The sequence below is a fragment of the Aspergillus foveolatus genome (assembly GCF_047715535.1).
Source record: "Aspergillus foveolatus strain CBS 279.81 unplaced genomic scaffold BDW70scaffold_1, whole genome shotgun sequence".
Classification (NCBI taxonomy): Eukaryota; Fungi; Ascomycota; class Eurotiomycetes; order Eurotiales; family Aspergillaceae; genus Aspergillus; species Aspergillus foveolatus.
In genome coordinates, this window is record NW_027396065.1 from 1451495 (window position 1) to 1474334 (window position 22840).

The 22840-nt window shown below is 51.4% G+C and overlaps 7 protein-coding genes across 7 annotated transcripts; 4 read left to right on the plus strand and 3 right to left on the minus strand.

The window, feature by feature from the left end:
• Positions 1–821: 821 nt before the first annotated feature.
• On the plus strand, positions 822–2670 carry pdeA (3',5'-cyclic-nucleotide phosphodiesterase PDE1; the record flags this gene model as incomplete). Its single annotated transcript, XM_073741795.1, has 5 exons — positions 822–1199; positions 1241–1290; positions 1363–1965; positions 2017–2607; positions 2649–2670. 5 exons carry the CDS (start codon positions 822–824, stop codon positions 2668–2670), a joined length of 1644 nt encoding a protein of 547 aa, XP_073601437.1.
• A 271-nt stretch (positions 2671–2941) lies between these two features.
• Positions 2942–5114, minus strand: BDW70DRAFT_126352 (amidase). The gene is made up of 3 exons (XM_073735076.1): positions 4918–5114; positions 4264–4850; positions 2942–4209 (listed from the first exon to the last, which is right to left on the minus strand). The coding sequence occupies exons 1-3, from the start codon at positions 5049–5051 to the stop codon at positions 3071–3073; spliced, it is 1860 nt and encodes a 619-aa protein (XP_073601438.1). The 5' UTR covers positions 5052–5114; the 3' UTR covers positions 2942–3070.
• A 411-nt stretch (positions 5115–5525) lies between these two features.
• On the minus strand, positions 5526–7317 carry gwt1 (putative GPI anchor biosynthesis protein Gwt1). Its single transcript, XM_073735077.1, has 2 exons — positions 7057–7317; positions 5526–6984 (listed from the first exon to the last, which is right to left on the minus strand). Exons 1-2 carry the CDS (start codon positions 7150–7152, stop codon positions 5593–5595), a joined length of 1488 nt encoding a protein of 495 aa, XP_073601439.1. The 5' UTR covers positions 7153–7317; the 3' UTR covers positions 5526–5592.
• A 2976-nt stretch (positions 7318–10293) lies between these two features.
• BDW70DRAFT_6709 (uncharacterized protein) lies at positions 10294–11904 on the plus strand. The gene is made up of 2 exons (XM_073744538.1): positions 10294–11128; positions 11203–11904. Exons 1-2 carry the CDS (start codon positions 10822–10824, stop codon positions 11760–11762), a joined length of 867 nt encoding a protein of 288 aa, XP_073601440.1. The 5' UTR covers positions 10294–10821; the 3' UTR covers positions 11763–11904.
• An 802-nt stretch (positions 11905–12706) lies between these two features.
• On the minus strand, positions 12707–14341 carry BDW70DRAFT_6714 (acyl-CoA dehydrogenase). The gene is made up of 3 exons (XM_073744542.1): positions 14185–14341; positions 13234–14082; positions 12707–13160 (listed from the first exon to the last, which is right to left on the minus strand). The coding sequence occupies exons 1-3, from the start codon at positions 14286–14288 to the stop codon at positions 12794–12796; spliced, it is 1320 nt and encodes a 439-aa protein (XP_073601441.1). The 5' UTR covers positions 14289–14341; the 3' UTR covers positions 12707–12793.
• A 1338-nt stretch (positions 14342–15679) lies between these two features.
• On the plus strand, positions 15680–17903 carry BDW70DRAFT_126361 (senescence-associated domain-containing protein). The gene is made up of 2 exons (XM_073735078.1): positions 15680–16640; positions 16695–17903. Exons 1-2 carry the CDS (start codon positions 15989–15991, stop codon positions 17555–17557), a joined length of 1515 nt encoding a protein of 504 aa, XP_073601442.1. The 5' UTR covers positions 15680–15988; the 3' UTR covers positions 17558–17903.
• A 3043-nt stretch (positions 17904–20946) lies between these two features.
• BDW70DRAFT_126364 (uncharacterized protein) lies at positions 20947–21175 on the plus strand. The gene has a single exon (XM_073735079.1). It carries the CDS (start codon positions 20971–20973, stop codon positions 21130–21132), a length of 162 nt encoding a protein of 53 aa, XP_073601443.1. The 5' UTR covers positions 20947–20970; the 3' UTR covers positions 21133–21175.
• The last annotated feature ends 1665 nt before the right edge of the window (positions 21176–22840 follow it).

The following is a 22840-nucleotide window of genomic DNA, read 5'->3' on the forward strand; positions in this document are numbered from 1 at the left end:
GCGGCCAACCCCATTTCTTCGTTCGAGGCGCAGGTTGGCTTTTGTTTCGAGACCGGGATGTGAATTTCATTCATTAATCTAGGGCATATAAATGTAGATTGTTTGCCTTTACTGCCTTTATTACTTCATCTGGTTTCCTGCGCGGCACCGTATCCTGCTACGTACTATGACTACAGATAATAGTCAGCGCCTGCTTCTCCGCAAAAGCAGGGATATATGTCGATCGCAGACGCTACACATGAACTCATGTTATTGACCCCAAATATACTCTACGAAATAACCTAAAGTAAATGTCGCCTATTCAAAGTAAGTCGACAAAGATCCACTGTTGACGCCTGCCAGACCAAGAAGATAACGCACCAGCGCCAGCCTCCTCCCATCATTGCTCCTTCTTTGTCCTGTTTTCTCTCTTATCCTCTCTCACGAGCAACTTTCCTCTTCTCTCACATCCAACCTCTCGTTATTCGCACTTGTCACTCTCTACTCTATACTCCATTTTACAAATACATTGTCTACAGACTGTATACATCGAGATTGCAGCTAGTCCCGCTAATCAGCGAGTCGCCTTGTTTCAGCCGCGGTTCTCAGCGTTCCAGTCCAGCCACTCACCCCGGACCACAGACCACAGACCCCAGACCCAGACTGTTAGTTATCAACCCGTGACCATTGCACAGATGCTTACCTTCTCCATAGTTCTTACTCGGTACCCAGCAGTTTCCACCCTTCGGTGTTTGGTCTTCTGCACCCCGGCCAGCGAATAGCGGGCTGCAGGTGTCCTCGCATCCCCAGGCTTATTTCTACCGTCGGAGAATATAGTCATTATGCCTCCAAAGAAGAATAGCTGTGCCGTCACAGGCTCGGAGAGCCGTAGAAGGCCGGTCAGACCCAGAAAGAGTGCTCAAGACGCCAAGGGTGCTCACGTCGACAGAGCGGTTTATGACAAGGCTGCGCATGACGACACGGACCCTCAAATCAACAAGGGCTCTAAGGAAGACAATCAGGATCCTCACCGAGCCCCTCCCCCCACTGAAGAAGAGAGAGACTATCCGCCAGTCTTTTACCCGACCTCAGAAAGTTCTTCGCTCTCTACTGCTCAAAGCATTGAAACTCTCGAGGATGATGAATCTAGCGATGATACGGGTGGCCAGAGGAACCATTACCAGGGAGGCAGAGAGCCTGCGCTACATGTGGTTGTCTTGGTAAGTTCTCGCCACCTGCCGCGGTGCTTTGCCCAGCCCAGTCTCTTTACGAGGCCCGTCTCTCCTATTCCAACCAGATTGTCTCGCTCTCGTTTGGCGAGAAAACAGCATCAAAACTAATTGTCTCCCGCTAGGGTCCGACGGGGGGCCCTCGTGAAGACAGAGTCACCGGTATCCTCGTTCGGTCCACCGCCACTGACTGGGCTCCAAACACCATGGTCGCTGTCGATGCAGGTACCCTGCTCGCTGGAATCGTTCACGTCATGGAAAAGTGCAGGAGCAAGAACGGCATCGTTACGTCTGGTCCTTTTGCTGGTTTACGCCTACCGTATGAAACTAGCGGTGCAAACGCAAAGCATGTTTTCAAGAAGATTATCGGACGGGTCCTGATCACACATCCTCATTTGGACCATGTATCAGCTTTGGCCATGAATATCCCAATTCTAACCAAAGAAAACGGTCCAAAGACGGTTGCCGCGCTGCCCTCTGTTGTAGACGCCATGAAGAGCCACATTTTCAACAACTTGATCTGGCCAAATTTCTCCGACGAGGATGAGGGTATTGGCTTGATCACATATCAGCGTCTCGCGAATGGGGGCAACCCAATGCTGGGCTCCGGTGATGAACAAGGTTACACTCAAGCTGGCGACGGATTGCTCGTTCGAGGTTTCAGTGTCAGCCATGGGCGATGCAAGGTAAAAGCAGGTACTGAGCGTCGCCTAAGTATATCTTCATCGAAACAAGCTGGACGGCAACCAAGTGAATGGTAAGCGGCATAGCTGAAAGTTGCATGAAGAACTGAGCTAACAATGTTTAGGGATCCAATTCATTCCCAACCGCCGTCTTCGAGCCAGGAGACATTGTGGACTACGGTCGAAAGCTCCGCCTTCTTCCTCCGCGACCAGAAAACTGGAACTGAGATCATTATTTTTGGCGATGTTGAGCCTGATTCGGTATCTTTCAATCCGCGTAATCGGAAAGTATGGGAGATCGCTGCACCGAAGGTCGCTTCTGGTACCCTGCGGGCCATTTTCATCGAATGTTCCTATGTTGATTCGACTGAGGATATCTATTTATTTGGCCACCTCTGCCCGCGCCATTTAGTCGATGAATTGACCGTGTTAGCTGCGCGCGTAGCTGATATCAAGGGTCTAATGTGGCCGCCGATTCCCAAACGCAAACGGGACAGTAGTTCCGAGTCGAGTAGTCAGCGGGGAGATAGCAAAGGGAAAGCTGTGTCGATTCGAAGCAGCGTCAGGAAGCGTGCGTCCTCCGGAACCCGATCTAGACAGGCTACCGAGACATCAGACTCGGTACCCCTCGCCATTGAGCGTCAAGGTCTTTGCCGTCAGACGTGCACTACTAGGGATGCTCTCGAAGCAGAAAAGCCTTTGGCTGGCCTTTCAGTGTACGTCATTCATGTGAAAGAACTTTTGCATGACGGTCCAGATCCCGCAGCAAAGATTCTTGAAGAATTGAAAGAGGTGGAATCGATTAGAAGTTTGGGATGTGATTTCCACGTTCCCAAGCGAGGTGAGAGCATCTACCTCTGACCATCGAGCTTTTACCACAGTCAAAACTTAAGATGAACTGCGTCGACATCAGCGTGAACACCACCCTTTTCAGCTGACACCTTACGACTGTATTATCACTATCTCGGTTTAGCAACGGCGCATGAGGTCGGCCAGGTTCGTGGCATTTTTCGGAATGGCGTTTGGTTATGGCTTTATGATATCCTGCTGCACTGCAATGCATTGTATATTATATTCATTCTTTGCGTTAGAAACTAGACATCTTCATCGTCGTCTTTTTAAATGATTCAAGACATGGCTGGGGTATATATATCCTGGCGTTTGTGCGGAGTAGGCCTCCTATCCAATCAAATGAGCATTCGTTATAACATCCTCCCACACTGACTCTGGACCGCGCGGAATCGTCAACCCCACTGTCTGTTCACCAGACTCTGGTAAAGGTCCCTTATTTTCAGGAAGGTCCAGAATCCCTTCTCCGTGCCGAGCAAACGCAATGAGGTCCTCCTCGCTGCCCCATTCACCCATTGCCATAACACCGATGGGAACCCGGTGTCCATTGTCCTCTGCGTAGCCCGCCGGACAAGAAATAGCCGGACATCCAGTAAAGTTTGCTAGCCAGACATACTCCATATTCCTCACGGAGGACTTACCATCAGACACCCCACGTGCGAGATCAGCATCTCCGCCTGCAATTTTCCACCCTGGGATAGGGGAGGTAGGCGTGAAGATGAGCAGGCCTGGATGTTTCTGGAAGAGGAAGCCAAGATGGGACATGAGGAGGCCGCGGAGGCGCTGGGCGGCGAGGAAGTCCTGGCCAGAGATCTGGTACATGCCCATCGAGACGAGAACTTTATTGGGCGCAGTGAGGTGCTTGATCTGGCTGGGCGAGGAGAGACCTGAAGCGATCTCGGCCATAATAGTCAGAACGTGGGCGCGTGCCCCTTCAGGGATATAGGGAATTGAAATATCAATGATAGTGTAGTTCTGTTTGCGGTAGAAGTCGAGGGCTCTATCGAAGACGGCCCGGACAGCAGGCTCGGCTCTGTCAATCCACTCGCGCATGATGCCGATTGTCTTATTCTTGGGGCGGAAGTGAGCAGGGTGCGAGTTGAGCTCGGAGAGTGGGTTGGGAAAGGCGCCTGATTTTGCGTCTTCTGACGGGGGAGCAGGCGCCGCCATAATTCTGTAGGCTAAGGCTAAGTCATCAATACTGGCGGCAATGGGACCCAGCACGCCGACTGTCGAGGCGAGACCGACGGTTGGAAAACCACTGACGCGGCTGTGGGAGGGTTTGAGACCCCAGACGCCGCAGAAGGAGGAGGGGATACGGATTGAACCGCCACCGTCTGCGCCGAGAGCGATGGGGACTAGACCTGCGCCGACGGCGTAACCTGATCCGCCGGAGGAACCACCGCAGTAGTAGTTCGGGTTATGTGGGTTCTTTGGTGTGCCAAAGTTGGGGTTGTTGTTTGTTGTATCTGCTCGCTGTCAGCTTAGTTGTTCTATAGTCCAAGGGCTAGCCGCAGATTTACCCAAGCCGAGCTCATGCATGGTGGATTTCCCAATGACTATGGCGCCTGCCTCCTCCCACTTCTTGACGCACCAGGATGTAGACCCCGCGAACTCGCCCGTGAAGTCCAACTTCGTTCCCAGAGTCCGTCGGTACCCGTCCATATGCACCTCGTCCTTCACCGTAACCGGAATACCGTCCAGAGGTCCTAGAGGCTTTCCAGCCTTGTATCTCTGCGTGGACGCCTCCGCAGCAGCGCGCACTTTCTCGACTGCGCATTCCAAGAACGCAACCGAATGCTTTCCCGGCGGTTTTGTGTCGCGGCGGGTCACGGACAGGAGAGAGTCTACAACCGCCGTAGGGGTCAATTCCCCGGACTGGTAAAGGGCATGGTAGTCGGCGGAGGTGTAGTATCCCGCCTTGCCTTTTCTCCTCGCTTCCGGAACGGGGAGGCTTGCGACACTTGACGTGGACTGTTCATCGATGTGGACAGGAATGACGGTCGGATCGTAGCGGGCGGGCCACTGGTCCAAATTGGGGATTTCGCGGATAACGCCGAAGCCTGCGCCGCGCCAGAAGAAGCTCTGGACGAAGCTGATATTCGAGATCCTGCGTACGATGGAGTGTTAGTATAAGTCTGAAGCACCAAAAAAAGGAAAGAGCCTCGTTTCCTTACAAAGAAGCCCCAATGACCAAGGGTGTTCCCCGGAAAACGGGGATGGACTGGTCTTCATTCTTGTAAGGCACGGAGGGGCCTTCGCGGATTTCTGGGTAGTTGATGAAGGAAGCATCACCCTTGCTAGACGCCATGGTGAGTTATGGGCAGCGATAGAGGTTGAAAGGGAAATTGAGAAGCGGAGTGTCAGATGGAGCTGAAGGCTGAAGCTTGGAGTACTGTACGTACCGAGCAAGCTCAGGATGCCCGATCTTTTTGCATGTGATTCTTGGTCGCTCTTCGTTCTTTGTTCTCCGCCATTGGCTTCGATCAGTTTATTCTGCGCCATCTCTTCTTTCCTTGGGTAATCAGCATGCGATTATCATTGTCTCAGATGTAAAGTATGGATTTCAATGCCATCTACCGCATTCGTTCTCGAGGAACCTTGACTGTGTAACCGAAGATCCTTGTAGCACAACTGTTGAACGAGCCTCAACTCCAGAAGTAGTATTGGCAGAGTACTACTATTGAGGCTCGTGTATGACTGCGTTCACGGCCAGAACTGGCAAATGACGCCCGTCAGTCTGTAGATGGTTGGCCATAAAAAGGTCCAATAGTCTCCACTTTGTACAAGGTCTTATTAATGTCTAAACCTACTTGATATTATGCTACAGAATGGCTCAAGAAGCCATGCGCTCAGAGCGATATCTTGATATTGGCCTTGTTGAGCCCCAGAGCAACCCCGGTGATCAAGGCAGCATACCCGACCAAAATAGCCATGGCTCGAGTGTTATCCACATCCAGGGTCGGAACAGTTAAGTTGACCGCGCCAGTGAGTAGATTAGCGACCAAAAACACGGCAAGTCCGCCGCGGTTGAAGGCCGTCATTATCGGGCTCGTCGCAAAATCTGTCCGCTTCGCTTCCTCATTCTTCCCTGATCCCGACGCTCGGTGAACAGAAGGGAAAAGTATGGTTTCAATGAGGCAGAAGAGAAAGAGCTGGGCGTTGTTGAAGGCTGCAACCCAGAGGACGTACGGCATATTGGCGAGACGTCGCGAGACCGGGATGTTGGCTCCATACCCTAGAAAATATGTAGAGTTCAATGCGAATAGCGCCGTGTAGCCTAATGCCTGCAACCCTATACTAGTAAGCACGCGCTTCCTGGCCTGTTGTGGGGTCGTTGAAGGGGAGATTCCGCTCGGTATAATTCGCATTCCAGTAGCACGTCCTGCAAGGAAGATGGCCAGATATCCCAGGAAGGAGAAGACTCCTTCGCGGTTCTTTGAGAGCAGATCAGACCCTCGGGGAGAGACAAGGATGTAACTCTTCAGGTCGGTCGATTCAAGCGCTACCTGGTAGAGCACCGCGACGGCAAGCGAGAGGACTTCATATGACGGGATTAGCGTGGCAATGCCCTCAAAAATTTCCACAAATGGGGGTAGAAACCCCAGCGTAAAGAAAAAATTCCAATGCACGCCGTATTCTGTGACATGTTCTGCGTAATCCAGGTTTTTGACGCTATAGAGTCGGACCAGTCCCAAAACGAGAAGCGGGACCGAGTGGCGTACTGACGAGGTAAAGCGCTGTGTCAGTGTTTTCTTCGGCGACGCACCGCCCTCTTGGCTCTTGAGAACAGAGCGCGCGGAGACCACCCCTCCCGAGAACACGAAGGAGCCGACGCCCAGATCCATCAGCGACGTACCCCAGTTCTCAGCTTTGGCAAACCGACGGGGAAAGACACGGAAGTCAACCGCTAATATAGCAATGCAGGTGATAATCATCATAGCTGCACGGTAGGTGGTGAGGAATGGGTGGATGGGTAAAGATGCGCCTGATCCATGTTGCGCGGCTGCGGTCTGAGGAGGCTTCGCTTTCGCTTGTGTGCGGCGAGACCGCGAGTTTATTAAGATAAGAAAAGCTGGGGAGACCAGGAGGAGATTCAAGAGCCATGGTGCGGAAGAGTAGAAGGTCGTCGCGAAGAGGATGGCTAAAACATTGAGCAGAAAGTCGGTTATGAGAGCGGCGGGCCCGTAGGGTGTGAAGAAGGAGAGCCGGGATTGCAGGACCGACCAGAGGAAGACTGAGGCCTGTTCAGTTCAAATGCGTCAGCACTCTGAAGAACCGCAGGCGAGGAGTCAACAGTAGAATTCTATACTAACAGGGGCAACGAGCGTCACTGCATTGATTTCTAGAACGCTTCCTCCGGTCAGATTGGACACGAATGCCTCCTTGCGGGATTTGTAGTCTGGATCCATATTGACAATCTCGTACAACGTCAATTAACGCATTCAGACCGTCGTTAAGGGGTCATTGTTGATGGAGCTGCAGAAATGAGGATATTGACAGTTGTTGTCTGTCCAACTCGGCCAGTGACGCTGACCATCTGGCCTTCCCGCATTATGTAAGTTTGTTACGCATAAATACTGCAACTGCCATAAAGAAGCTGTCTGATTACCGTAATTTGATTACTGTCAGTATACTCCGTACAACACTTTCGTTCTCATCCAGTTGCAGCTGAATTCGTAAAATTCGTGTCTAGCGATCGAGACCAACAACTTCCATCGAGCGCTGGGGCGCTGTGATCGCATGGCTCTCCCGAGGCTCGACCATGACGACCTTGGCCATATCCTTTTTTCGGCGAGCAGCAGACAGCCTATGAGCTAACCACTCCGCAACGCAGACAAAGAACCTTAAAGGGACTCAGGACGATTCAGGACTGTTCTGGAAGCTTGTGTCTTTCCCAGCCTTTTTAGATCGCCAGTTCCTACGTCGGACATAATTCCCAACTGGGAAGAAGACTATTACTGACGCTCCCGTAAGCTTGATCGAGCCAACAAGCGTGGTTCTAGACGTTGGTCATCAATCGTCTGGTTCGATAAGCAGCTATAGTATGGTATCCAACGGAACCAGAATTGAAGCTGAGAAACTCGTCACGATGCCCGCTTTAGTTCAGGACCGCGTATCGAGTCCTCTTGCCTGCTGAACACGTGGAGCTAACAGATCCAGCGCTCTGGAGCACGCTATTCTGTACGAACGCCACACGAATTCTTGGTACTTTGCGACACCCCATTGGGACTTGGAGTCTTGCCATAGGTACGACCACGGACTAGTTGAGGTGCGTGTTTATTTGCCTGTCGAGCCGTCGAGTAGATATCCAAAAAGCATGGACGGAAGCCGCAAAGCGTTCAATTGGGTCCAATTGGGTCCATTGTGAAATTTACTGGTCCTCTCGTCGCAATCGCTACTGCCATCCATGGCAACATTAGTCTATAGATAGTCAGCACCTTCACTAGAACAGAACCCAATATCTTCTCGCAGCGTCGATCGTCCACGCTCGTTGAGCAATTAGGCTCTCCGTCATCTAGCTCTCAATATTACCGCTGCGTATTCGAAGTACGTATAGTGCAACGTGCCGACTCCAAGGCTATATATCGGCTTCTTGAGATTTATCGAGTAACGGTAACCCAGCTGAGAACCCTCCATTCCTGATGTCGGTGAAAATACGCGACAATCCCCATTAGAGTTATGTTCGACGACCAGTTGAAGGTGTGGGCGACGAATATCTGTATCGAGGACCAGGTGATGTGATCAGGGACACAGCGTACTGTGACAGGTTTCGGCCGCACTTCGGTAAAAAGAGGCTGGGCCTCTGGCGGAGACCTGGATGGGACATACTATTGGGAGACCGTGAAGAATAGTCGATTAGATCTCCCAAGACTCGGCCATCATACAAAAAGAAATATAGCTAGCTCGCTCCGCAGCCACCTGAGTCAAGTCATTGCCGTTTAAAGTCTGAGACTGAATCAATACGATATACTGGAGTAGACATTTCGTGACCGTGCGACAGCACAGAGATTGAAGGGGTCATACATGGATCGGATAGACGTCATCCCATGGGTGGAAACCGTTGTCATTGGTCTGCTAGGCTGCCTGGACTGCTCTGAGTAGCCTTTCTCCCACTGCCCAATCCCCACCTCTATCCAGAGACGCATCCTTCAACTGAATTCGACTCTCGATCTCGAACAATTGCCATTACTCAGATTTGCCATTGCTCAGATGATAAAAGCACCAGGATGGATAGGCCATGAAGACGAGACGAAAAGGGCTCCTTGCGGCGCTCTATGGTCGGAAATTCCGAAGGCGCCATGGTTTGCAGCCGCCAGACAGTTGAGATTCAACGTGCAAATCAAGCAATAGTCCGTGATGTGGAGTCAGCTTACACTTCCGCGTGGCTCAGTCGATTATACCATCCATGGATCTAAAATCCTTAGTGTCTCTTTCAGATTCAACGATGGAGATTGGCGGACGGAGAGATGCCGGGCCCTCACTGAGGGGGCGGCTAGCCAACCTAAGCTGGTCAGCATGTTATTCACCGCTCACAGGCCGCATCTGAGTTTCGCCCGATCTATCGGTCCGGACAGCTTCGTGGCCGCCGAGGTCACAGATCTGTGGAATCGAGGTCTTCGCAGGGCGGGGATCTATTGAAGTATCATTTCGCCGGCGATACTCCGGAGAATGGTCCTTGAGCAGTTGAGCAGTTGGGAAGTTGGGAAGCCCGCCTCGCCTACCTCGTCTACGTGCAATGTGTGCAACGCAGGTCGTCGACTGATAGCAGAAATCCTTATGGATCAAACAGACTCAGGGCCGACTGTCCATGCATTTTCAGCCTTTCAGGCTTCCAGCCATTTCGTTTCCGTTTTCGTTATAACCATCTTACAACGTTCCGCACGACCGTTTCGCAGACGGCAGCATATACGGAAGACTCTGCGCCAAATCTCAGGTCGCGATGCATTTTCCCCCTTCACGGAGCTCTAGCGGGACTGAGCCATAAATCTAGAGTGTCTGGCTACAAGTTCTGGGTACATTCTCTCGCCACTCAGCCATGTGGCTCGGGTAAACCTCGTGTACTCTGTACGCCCGCGGATTTCGTACACCGGTGTTACCGATTCGTTTTGTTTCTAGGATTGTCTGATATACGACCACACCGTACGTTTGTGCTATGGAATGCAGATCAAGAAACGGTATTCCTGCGAGTCTATGATAAGATAACTCGGGTCTCATTAGCTCCGCATAGCCACCCAGGGCAACTAAATCAACGCTTTTTCGGGCTGCGAGACTTCCGTCTGTAGGGACTACTACATAGTGCACAGGACCATCTCCAATTGGAAACTAGGGCTTGTTCCGTGAGTGGGTTTGTCGGAGGATTCCATAGCGCGGACCCATAATAGTAGCCTCTTGGGAAGGGTCGCTATGCTCGCAATGCTTGCAATCGCCATCGTCTCCCATCCTCCCAGCGAGGTATCCTCTCGTCCTTGTACTTCGTGATTGGTGCCCTAGCTCCTGAGGGACTGTTTACCTTGGGAAGTGAGTGTCCACGGAATATCCCGGCCCCAGACTCCCAAACTTTAGAAGACAATTAATGCTTAATAATAATGTTGTTGGGATCCCATATCGGCTAACTGTCAATAATAATTATTGACATTATTATTCACTGATCGAGTGGCTGCTTCAGACTGTGTTCAGTTTGCGTCCAAGGACCATACGGCCTAAATCCGAGCCGATCTCAGCTCTCGACATCCGCGCGTTTCCAGTGGCTTGCTTTAGGGACAGATCCCTTTATCTTTGTCCTGCACCCTGCTATGGGGCTCCATTCATTTATTCCCTTTTTTACCCCCCTTCCCTTCCCAGGTCTTCGGTTCGGTCTCATTCTATCTTCCCTTCTGGCGCAGTTCTAGACTTCCAGACATCCAGGCTTTGTCTTACGACGGCCCATGTGGCACGAACAGAACAATATTGTGAGAATTCTGGCATCTGCGGCGCACAACCCTGGGATGTAGTGTTCTTGCTTCCCACCCAGGCATATCCAGAGCGAGAGAAACCCTACCTACCCAAGTCTACCGAGCGAGGTTCGAAGCGGAGCCAGAATGCGCTCCAATCAAGATTCCTCCCAGTCTAAGAAGAAAGAGACTCGTGCTGGCACACGTAGAGTAACATCGCTCACTGCAGAGCAACTGGAGAGAAAGCGCGCCAACGATCGTGAGGCCCAGAGAACTATTCGACAACGAACAAGAGAGCACATTGAGCGACTCGAACTTCAAGTGGCGGAGCTGAAAGCCAAAGGCGATAAATTCGACGAGGTTGTGCGGCGAAATGCTCTACTGGAGACTGAAATTAGAGCGTTAAGACACCAGTTATCCATGGCAACAGGGAGTCCAGGGTACCAGAACTTAGGTGAGCCTCCACTGGCCTCTGTTCGCATATAGCTGCCTCGATTTGATGGTGCTGACTCGTCGACCGTCCGGTAGAAGAGCCGTATAGCCAACAACCGGCCTCGCTCATACCGTCCCCTCAATACCCCGATGCCTTAGGAACGAATCCGTCATCTAGGACGCCGTCGGCTCTGTCGACGACGAGTCAGATCTCGACTTCGCGTGAGTGGCCGCCTTACGGCTCAACTCGCTCTCCTTCAAAATGCGAGTCTTCGGACTCGGAGTATCCGGTCAAAGTCGAGCCCTGGGGGTACGAAGGTCATTCGCAAGTGCCTGCACCGATGACCGTCCAACACCCGCACGTCGGTTATCACCCTCAGAATACTACGCATCTACCGGAGCCCAGCTACCAACCGTATCAGCAGATGTATCAAGGTTCAAGTCCTCGAGCGGCAGGGGTAGAAATACCACCCCATAATCAGCATCACCCGGACGTATCGTACGAGTCGGCTCAGCGACCTGTGTCGGCACCAACAGAGAGCCAAACGGCTTCATATCCCGCTCTGCACCCACCAACACAATATCAACAGCTACCGACACATCCCGCGCAAATTCCGAGAAGTGGCTTTGAATACGATTGGGTTCCGCGGTCGTGAGTCCGGTCGTGAGTCCCAGAGAGTTTTTGAAGAATTGGGCATTTCGAAGATCAGGCTATGGCGAGACACTAAACCCGAACGCAAGTGGTCGAACTGGCCAAGTCACACCCTGTGCGACGCTACGCCGCGAGGCAAATCCGCTAAATGTGTAAGTTCATAAGTCTCATTTTGTTCCAACGCCAGGTTCGAGTCTTCCAGCGGCTAATTCAACTTTTGAACAGAAAGACCACAACCAAACATCTACCTCAGACCATATTCTGCCGGTTGTGCTCGGTGTCTGAAGCCACCAGCCCCGTACCCACATCGGATTACCTGGATATTCGATTCAGCGCGTCGAAGCTTATCCTACGTTTAGGCATGTTCTGCGATCAGCGACAGGCATATTTGCCACTCTTATATTTGAGTCATGGGCCCCTCACATTCTTGGAAAATCTTCGTCAGCATTCGTGCCTGGGGTGGGGGCCGGTTATTGGTTGGTTCCGAACTTTGCAAAATACACAATGTGTATATCTGTGTTTGGAGGAGCTTGCATTTGACACTCCCACATGCGAGATTGACATAGTTGCCTACGTATAAGTGGCCGAAAAAGGTATCCTTTTGGCGCGCCACAAGGACTAGGTGGGGATGGGGAAGTTATTAGGCTGCAGAGGACTATGGGTGCTGTGGGGATTGGTGAAATGCCATCTATGAGCCTATGGTTGTATATTACTGTACAGGATAGATATCCATTTGGAACGTGCTGTTTGCGGCACTATATTTCTCTTTTCTATACGGACGTGCCGTACCTGGGATTTGATCCCGTAATAAGCAGGTCATATTATGCAATTGTCGTCATCATGGTCTGTCCCGTTCGTTGAAGGTAGATAAAAGAGGGCATAGTTGAACCCCAGATTGGCGTGTTCCACAGCGGGAAGAATACCCAGCACAGCTACACAGCTACAACTGGGCCCGGTTTCACTCTAGTTCATGATCGTCTCTCCAGCTGCACACTGGGAAACCAGAACCTTGAGCAAAAACAGGGTTTTCTATATTCATCGCGTGTATTGCTTCTGCAACAACTTCGCGATCGTCTGCAGTTGGATATTACTCGTTCCCTCGTAAATTGCTCCGATCTTGCTATCACGGAACATCTTCTCCGCGATGCCCTCGCGGACGAATCCCATGCCGCCCATCCACTCGACGGCCGAGCCAGCAACACGGCCGGCTACCTGTGAAGCGTAAAGCTTGGCCATGGCGGCGTCCTGAACGAAATCCTGACCCGCTTCCTTCTTGCGAGCTGCGTTGTAGACGAGGGCGCGGGCGGCGGCAATCTCCGTGTAGGCTTGCGCGATCTGGTGCTGCATGCCTTGGAATTCTCCAACAAGTTGCCCAAATTGTCGGCGGTCGTTCCAGACGTATCTGTAAATGTTGTTAGCGGCTTTGCCTTTCGCAGCCATTTGGAGTGAATATGTGTTGGTCGTAGCAGACTTACTTTGCAGCATTTTCCCATGCCCCTAGCGCTAAGCCGGTCATCTGAGCAGCAATGCCGATACGTCCTTCGTTGAGTAAACCAATGGCATATTTATAGCCCTGGCCTTCCTCACCAAGAAGGTTACCCTTGGGGATGACAACGTCATCGAAGTTGAGCACGCAGGTGCTGCTGGCCTTGATGCCGAGCTTCTTTTCCTTCTTCGCAATAGAGAATCCGGGGGTGTCCTTCTCAACAATGAAGGCCGTGATACCCTTGTACCCCTTGCTGGGATCCAGGTTGGCGAAGACGATGAACACACCCGCCTCCATGGAGTTGGTAATCCACATCTTGGATCCGTTCAATTTGTACCCGTCTGCCGTCTTCTCGGCCTTTGTCTGGAGGGCAAAGGCATCTGAGCCAGAGACAGGCTCGGAGAGACAGAATGAGCCAACCGTACCGGTGGCCAGCTTCGGCAGCCACGTCCGTTGGACCTGGGCGTCACCCCATTTGATGAAGGCAGTGTTGACAAGAGTGTTGTGAACATCAACCAGGACACTGACGCTAGGGTCGACACGAGCAAGTTCCTCAATAGCCACAATGGCCGCTGTGAAGTTCATGCCTGCACCGCCGAATTCTTCAGGGATCTCAATGCCCATGATACCTTGCTCGAATAGGTGCTCTACCAGAGCAGGGTCCATAGTCTCTGCTTCATCCATCTCCCGTACTTTCGGGCCAATCTGCTCCTCAGCGAACTTGGACACTGTCTCGGCCATCATTGACTCGGTTTCGGAGAGGTGTGTGATTGGCGTTGGCGTGAGGCCGGTTAGATCGGCTTCCCGCCGGCGACATGTAGTAGAGAATGCATAAGTGCTGTTGAAGTAACAGATTAGCAATCAGTTAAATCCAATAAATGTCATCGACATAGCCGAATAGCAACTTCCCGGTGCTTTTGAGGCTTAAGGGTAAGCATACCTCTGAAGGGGACGGCTGGTCAAGGGTCGGATAGCGGCGGGGCGGAGAGAGGATACGGTGCGGGAGAGAGGCCGCAAGGCACGGGTGATAGACGCCATCTTCATGAGTTAATGAGCTCTTTCAGTGGTTGCAGAGGGTCACGCTAGAAAATGCGGAATAAATGAAAGGGAGAAGGAGAGGATCATGGGAAAAAGGACAGGAGGATCCGGGGTAGAGGAAGTACTGTAATCACGGGGAGGGAATGTCAGCCTCGGTTAAAAGCGGGTCTTGGCATTATAGCTCCGAGGTTTATGGTCTATCTTACAGTTGTTGAATCTTATCACTTGTTTGCAGTCATTGCATTTTGGTAGCGAGCGACAAATGTTGAAGTAGATCGGCTTCCAAATGCAGACACGCACCACCGTCTCTGGTTCGAAGGCCGCCGCTTGTGCAAAGTAATAACCCCCTTTTTGCCATCATTCTCTTTTCAGTCCTTTTTGTTCTGTGTAATCTCAGTCGTAATGCGTGTGTCCGAATGCCTCGAGCCTCGCCTGTGGCTTTCTTGAACAAATCTCGCCAGAGGAATCAGTCGAGAAGGCTGAGGATATAGAGCTGTTGACGTGCGCAGGGTCAAAGGCCTTGGGATCGACTGGCGGAGAACGATGGGTTAGAACAAAGATCTTTTGTGAGCCTTAAGAGGCATTTGAATACAAGATCTGCTCATTGAGCCACATTTGGTCTGCTTCGTGAGTTTCAGAGGAGCCTCAACGGTCCAGTCGCTGATGTCGTGAAGTCGTCGAGACGATAGCTGACATTCTCTGCTTGAGCCTCGGAAGCCCATGAATGAAGCGTGCATCCGGGCACTGCTACATTGTCGGCAATATCACCATTTGATCGAGACGACGAATGTTGCTAGTCCCGTCTGCTTCGGTCGTCGCCGGCTGACGTCTTAGAGAGTTTCCTGACTCATTTATGGACGTCCGACCAATTAGAACTGTATGGCTCATGGTTCTCCAGACTAGGAAGACCAGCTCGAACTGCTGGAGTTGAGCTGTCAGCCTGTCAAAAACGCGACAAGGCCCGTTGTCTTCGCTGCTCCTTTATCGTCTAGGAGCGCGAGGTACGAAATTTTTGGGCGGTATGTCGGACAATTCGTATGCGCCGTGATTCTCTAAGTGGAGGCCCGATAGGGTCTGGAAACCTGCCACTATCATTGGCCCATGCAATCAGACCCTTGTCAAGAGGAGCTTTTACTCTGCAGGTAAGCGCTGTGGCTACGGACTCCTTAGAGGCCAAGCATTCTACGTAGCCGCCGTCGGTCGGATCTATTTTGGTTGACCAACAGTGCAAGACGGCTGGTCCTCGGCGACTCCTTGTCTGCAGCGCGTAGCCTCTCAATCACATTCCTAAAAACTTCTGGCCTTCCACTTTGTTTAGCAGTCACAATGACGCTCTTTGTTGCTATTCTTAAATTTCAGCCACCTGTGTTAGTGTGGCGGTGCAATATAAAGAGGCAGTGTGGCGCAGGCGTGGGAATGGCGCTTATTCATCAGGGTCGATAACCACTTAAAGACACGCCTCCAGAGTTCCAAGAGCCCAAGAGTGTAGCCTGCGCCAGATTAATTAGCTCTTGTTCCTCTTTTTCTGTCTGTGTTTGCATCTGTTACTCATCTCTGCTTTCCAAATCATAGACGTGGTTGACGCTCTTGAAACTTCACACTTGCTTGCAGCTTAACCTCGCGACCGATAACGTCATCTAAGTCCGCTTAAGACTTCAGAACCCCAGTGCTCATTCTTTGAGCGGGCGGCAGACCAGCATTGCAATATGGCCTCGTCTTCAAATGATCCCAGGCTTCTTTACAGCATAAACAATGTCCACGCTTTTCATATGCAGAATGGTGAAGAGTCTAGCTTGACTCCGTCCGGCCCTCAGACGCTCTCCCTTCTGATGGTTCCGACGACGACCTCTATCGCTGAGAACCAGAATACAACTTTCTCGTCAGCTCAGGAAACTCAGCCTGAAGAAGATTTCTATCTACACTTACACCTCCCTCCAGAGTTGGATCTGGCTCTTCCCGCCACCACCCAAATCTACCACCAGCCGCCAAGTAGCTACTTGATCCCACGCTGGGATTTAGGACCGGATGCTGGCGCATTTATTCGTGTCCAATTTCCTGGAATTGGTGATGGACCCAACAAAGTGACGCAGGAGGATATCGATACCTTTGAAACTATCCTCGCTCAATGCACGGCTTTTCATGAACGTGCGAAGGTCCCGAACGATCATGCCTCATATAACCCTGCAAGTTTTGCTCCCGGTGAGGGTTATGTATCCTCGGCGGACGCTGCTGGGCCACATGGCAAGACAGATCCGCACGGACGGATCGTGCTCATTGATGAGGAAAATGGCAGTGTGGTTGGTGAAATGGAAGGTTATGATGTCGTCGAAAACCCCGACGTCAAACCTGGCTCAAAAAGTAAGCCTAGCTCTTCTTTAAACATTGGATTACACTGACGTAGTCTCAAATTAGGACCCGTCCAAGTTCAACTGCCTACCGAAGGTGAGGGTAATGTTGTGAGCGTGAGCAATGTATCGGAGGAGTACCTTGCAACGGCACGGCATCCCGCCTATAAAAATTCGTCTCTCGTTCAGTCGTCGGCCACAGCTTCTCGCTTGATTGTTACTGGATCTACATATCTTGCCAACGTAATGACCAGTGGTGCAGATGCATTCACCAGAAAGGTCAAACCCAATCCAAAACCAGCGACCTTCTCAGATGCCACTCATACTCGGATTCGGAAGATCGGAACTTTCTCTAGCAGTGCGGCGGAAATATCATCTAAAACGGTCGGACAGGTTGGCCGCTATGCGCAAAATTTCGGGGCTTCCTTGGCCAGTCGCAAGGATGATGGAAAAGCTCGAGGCGACAACTCTCGAGTGCCACCTCACGGAAAGCCAGGCATTCTAAACAAGTCCTTGATTGCCTTTTCCACGTTGGCGGATGGCATTGAACAAGGCGCACGGAATGTACTGACGTCTGGGTCGTCGGCTGCCTCTACAATGATTGGTCATCGCTACGGAGCGGAAGCCGGGGCGGTCGCCTCCAATCTGACAGGAGGTATCAAGAATGTGGGGTTAGTTTATATTGACGCCTCGGGAGTTAGCCGCAAGGCGATTCTCAAGTCTGTTGCTAAGGGTATGATCGTTGGACGCATGAAGAACGGACAGCAAGTCGTTGTTGGCTCAGGCGACGGTGGAGATTTGTCCCCCCCCGGGCCGGGTCTCAGTCCGGTGGGAAGACGCCCATCTCCCAGCCCAACCCCGCCCCCTGCGTACGGCGCTCCGGGTACCTACTCGGTCGGCGGAGCAAGCATGTCAGGCGGGAAACGTTGAAGCTCAAACGTCGACACATAATTGAGTTTGTTTTCTTCGGTTTTACGGTTAACTGTTCACATATTCCCCGGTTACATATCGCATACTATTCTCGACGAGTTACGGCAGGCTGTCTTGTCTTCAAATTACTTTTGACGTATGCACGTTCTTGCTGGAATTGTGATACGGTAGCGATACCACTTTTGGGATATGAGAGCTGCAGCAGCACTTGAATTGATGAAAAATATACCTACATTTCGCGATACGCCGAACTCTTTGAGGGGACATTTCAGATAATAATTTGTAATTTATACTCTATAGTTGACTAGGTTCCTGTAAGGCAATGTGAGCCTCTTGATTCTCTTGATCTCTGATAGTCGAGCTACTAGGTAGGGCAAGATAGGCAAGATATATATTGCTCCCAGCAGTCGATATAGGTATTATTTATCCCTAGAGTCAAATCGAGACTAGGAACGCCCCTAAACTAGTTTTAGACTAAGGAAAAATAACGAACCATTCAGACGTCAATCGACTACCATGGGAATACAGATAACCATTTAACGAGCTGTAAAAAACTTGTAAGAAGCCACTTATGGAATCTGGGGAGGGCCCGGGAGCTTCCATGGGACGAGTGGAGCTCTGCGGGAAGAGCTACCGAGTAGCTTCTCGTCTGGGCCTGGTAGACAAGCTCCTGCGCTCTTCAATAATGCCATGAGCTACTGCAGAGTATCGTGGAATGGTAAAGAAAGAAGATTGTTATATTCTGGATGATTGACCGCCAGTTTCGTTGCTTTGGAAGCAACGGTTAAGATGAGGATCGGCTGCGCCCGCGGCTCTAGCAACATCCCAGCCGCGATGAAACAGTGGTTCGCTGCCCCTGATCATTTGGCAGATGGGCCATGGCCCATGGCCAGTTTCGTCCAAAACTAGCCAGACTTTTTGCCAACGATGGATACTAGGTTGATGCTGGTCGACTGTGGGTCTATTATCATCATGGTATCGGCACTAATATGGGCAGCTTTAACATTAGGTGGCTCAATTCAGCCTGGAGTCCCTGAATGATTTAAGCGGGCATCATTAGAAATAATGGCATTATCACCGTGTTTTAAAGTTATGCTTAGTGCTGAGAATTGAAGAGTCCTGTGCATCCTTGGGTTTCGAGAGGCATGCAAGAGCTGCCATTCGACCTGGGCCATGCACCCTCCATCCTCGACCACCGAATCACCACAAGCAGAATTAGAGCATAGCTTCGAGCCTCGAGTAGAGTAGAGTGAAGACGATAAAATATCAGTACAAGCAAGCTGAGGTCGAAACTCGCTGGCATCGTCGGTTTGTAGAGGGCGACTCGATTGTTGCCCGCCGCTGCAACCCAACTACTAGTAACGATTGCTGCTCTCTTCTCACCTCACCTACACTCCCGTCTCTCCCCTTCTCTTCCTTCTTCCTTCCACCCCCCTCCCGCCTCCCCTTCCGTTCTTCCCTTCGTCGTTTTCTTTCTTCTTCCGTTCTCCCTCCTCCCTTGGGTCTATAAACCCTCCTCCTTGGGGCTCTGGTTGCCGCGCGCTTTCGTCTCCCCTCGCGCCGTTACCGTCGGCCCCCTGTCCGCTCTCTGGGGCCACAGAAAGAGTCGACCTCTTACAACGCCCTCTTGCCGCTGCTTCGCTCCTCAAATTCGTACTCCCGGTCGGTCATGCTCGCCTGAGTCTAGAATACACTCTGCCTTTTCAATTCGTCCAGCAGCAGTGTTGAGTTGGGTTAGCCTGCGACCGACCTTTGACCGTTTGGCTTGTGCTGGTCGCGTCTCCCGAGGCTCGCTCCCCTTCCCGCCCGCGTTTGTCGCTCCCACTCATTCAACGCCCTCTCCAGCGCATTCCAACCAGGTGGCCGACACTTTGGAGAGAGCTGGGGTACAGAAGGCAATTCTGCAGTGCAGATCCACAGCCGTCATATCGTTGCGACCGAGTCTCCAGTCGAATAAAAAAACAATTCCAAAAAAAAGAATACAACATATTTCCTTGTTACGAAACTTCCCCTTTTCCCGACCACTTTTTTTTTTTTTTTTTTTTTTTTTTTTTTTTTTTTTTTTTTTTTTTTTTTTTTTTTTTTTCGCCCGACCTGGTGTCCTCAATATCGTCGAAATTACAGCTTCGGTGATATCTGTTGTTGTTCCGAGCTTGTCGCTGTCAGTTCCAGCCCAGACCCCTTATCGGTGACAGCCTACCGTTCAGGAACTAATGCGGGATTGATCGCTATTCAGCTACCAGACTGGACTAATTAGTTGTCAACGATTCACCGTCACCGATCAAACAGAACGAGAAGACGTTCCATAAATCCTAAAGGAAGACATAAAACTAGGGAAGGACGACTTCCAGTGTTGTGGACTTTCCGTCCTCGATTGCGCTTGCTCAAACGCACGAGGCTGATCGCTAATTTCCCGTCTGCGTGCCTGAAGAGGCCGCCTTGGACGGAAACGCGGCAGGTGATCTAGCGGATCAGAAACGTAGGTATGTGACAACTGCTAGCAAACGGGCTCCCGAACCCATCCCGGGCTTTCCCTCAGTATCCCGTCTCCGCTATTGTTCTGTCGCGTCGAGCTGCGGCAATGTACCTGTTTTGCTATGATTATGATCATTGCTGGCTACCGACTTTAGCTAGAGCTATTCACAAAAGCGATTGCTCAGAAAATAATGCTGACCTGACTACAGTGTATACCGTTCTGGTCCCTGCAGATTCTTCGGCTATGAGCGATCCTATAACGCAGGCTCTGCCACACACCCATGCCTCTCCAGCCATGACCTCAGCGGCTCTGTCGTCCGCCCCCAGCAATAACCGAAACCCCGTTTATCCAGATCTCCTTAGTGGGCCACCTATTCCGCCGCCGAGGACATCCTCAAACCACAGAAGCCGTGGTTCCAACAACACAGCCTCTGCATCGTCCGGAGAGAGAGGATCAGGGTCGCGTTACAAGGGCAAGGGTGAGGAGCGCAGCCGCCGTGAAAAAAAGGGCGAGGAATCTCGCTCGCGCCATCAGGGGTCCAAATCATCTGAGGATCGGTCAAGAGGGCCAAGTACTTACGGCCAAAGCTCCCCTCAACCCGAGGACCTCATGGCGACGATCCCGAGTCAGGGCACGTTGGTGAAAGAGTCAAGCACAGTCATTAATCAGCTCTTAGTGAGTGACCCGGCGGTTGATATTGAACGAGAACAAGCCCGTCAACAAGCGGTACCGGCACCGAACGAGAACGCTTCCACCTCGGGACTAGGATTGATGAGCGGCGAAAATTTGGATGATGGGGTCCGCGGCAATCTCCCGAGTCGGCAAGAGTTTCCTGAGCATACCGTCAAGCGCAAAGAAACGACATTTGGCCAATATATCCTCGGGCAAACAGTGGGAGAAGGTGAATTCGGCAAGGTCAAGTTAGGCTGGAAGCGAGATGGTTCCATCGAGGTGGCTATCAAGCTTATTCGCCGCGAGTCGCTTGGATCGAACCCAACTAGGTTACCGAAGATCTACCGCGAGATCTCAATTCTGCGAGATCTATCTCATCCGAACATCGTACGGCTGCACGAAATGGTCGAAACGGACCGGCACATAGGAATTATCATGGAGTATGCGTCTGGTGGTGAGCTTTTCGACCATATTTTAAGAAACAAGTATTTGAAAGATAATTCCGCTCGACGTCTGTTTGCGCAACTCGTGTCCGGTGTTGGCTACCTTCACAAGAAGGGTATCGTTCATCGTGATCTGAAGCTGGAAAACTTGCTGCTTGACCGAAACCGCAATATCATTATCACAGACTTTGGCTTTGCGAATACTTTTGACCCTAACGATGAGCTCACCGAAGAGATTGAGTATAACCTCACCAATAAGGAGTTTGTGAAAAAGATGCGCCTGGACAAACCAAATGCGAAAGGCTTCCGCCGAGGAGACTTGATGCAGACAAGTTGCGGAAGTCCCTGTTACGCTGCCCCAGAACTCGTGGTGAGCGACTCACTCTACACCGGACGAAGGGTGGACGTTTGGAGTTGTGGTGTTATTCTTGTAAGTGGTCTCAATCGATCATGTCGGTCTCACTTTTTGTCTTTGACTTACTGAACGATATAAGTATGCTATGCTGGCAGGCTATCTTCCTTTCGATGATGATCCGGCGAATCCAGACGGTGATAACATCAATTTGCTGTACAAATACATCGTCTCAACTCCTCTCACGTTCCCTGAATATGTTACACCTCACGCCCGTGACCTCCTGAGGCGAATCTTGGTCCCTGATCCCCGAAAACGAGCAGATCTTTTTGAAGTTGCGCGGCACAGTTGGCTCAGCGAGTATTCCGATCTCGTCTCGCATATCACCAGCAGTACGACCAAGGTAGCTGATATTGCCTCGGCTGCGGTCACTCGCGGTATGGAATTTCGTACCAACGAATCCACACGATCTCCTGCTGACTTAACTTCAACAGAACAACCCAGAGAAGCCCCTTCGCTTGCTCGCAGTGCCTCAGTGAGAGAGCCACCAAAGACACATCACGGCTCGAGCCCATCAATTGGTGGACTAGTACACCACCCAGGGGACATCTCACAGGATCAGAGCGACAGATCCAGGACCCCTCGCGACACGAAACGTCGCACCGTCCAAGTAGAATATGTCGCTCCTCAATCTCAGACTTCAAGAGGAGAAACCTCTGGATCAAGTGCGACTGTCCAAAATGTTTCTCCTACCGAGCCCATATCGACAAGACCAAAACCTACCGGCCAAGAACATTCTGTGAAAACTCAAACATCACCCGAGCAATCGATATCGAGTGGCTCTGCAGCAGCGCCGGCTCAGCCAATTTCTCATCTACCTCGCTCTACATCCGATACTGCAGCCCTCACCGGCATAGCGACGCAAACCACACGGCCTACAACTGGAGCGTCAATGGCTTCGTTCAAAACCGGGCGTCTGCCATCTCGTGGTTCATACGGACAGCCAGTGGCACCCACTGTGGCGGCAACGAATGCCGAAGGCCGACTAGCGCAACCAAAGAGCAAGCAGTACGTCATATCTGCACCGATACAACAAGATGCCGGACAGGCTTCTGCTATGGGTAGCCCAAGCGTACAGAATTTCCCTTCCAAATTCAACACTACGCCGCGACAGGAGCCTCCGAAAGGTCACAAGCGGTCGAATACTGTTTCGGCTATCGGTGAAAAGCTGTTCGGAAGATCTGGCTCAATATTTGGAGGTCGCGGAGGCCAAAGTGCGTCAAAGCAGAAGGCTGGCAGGCGTTATCCTCCTACAAGCATGAGGGATCCTTACCCTGGTG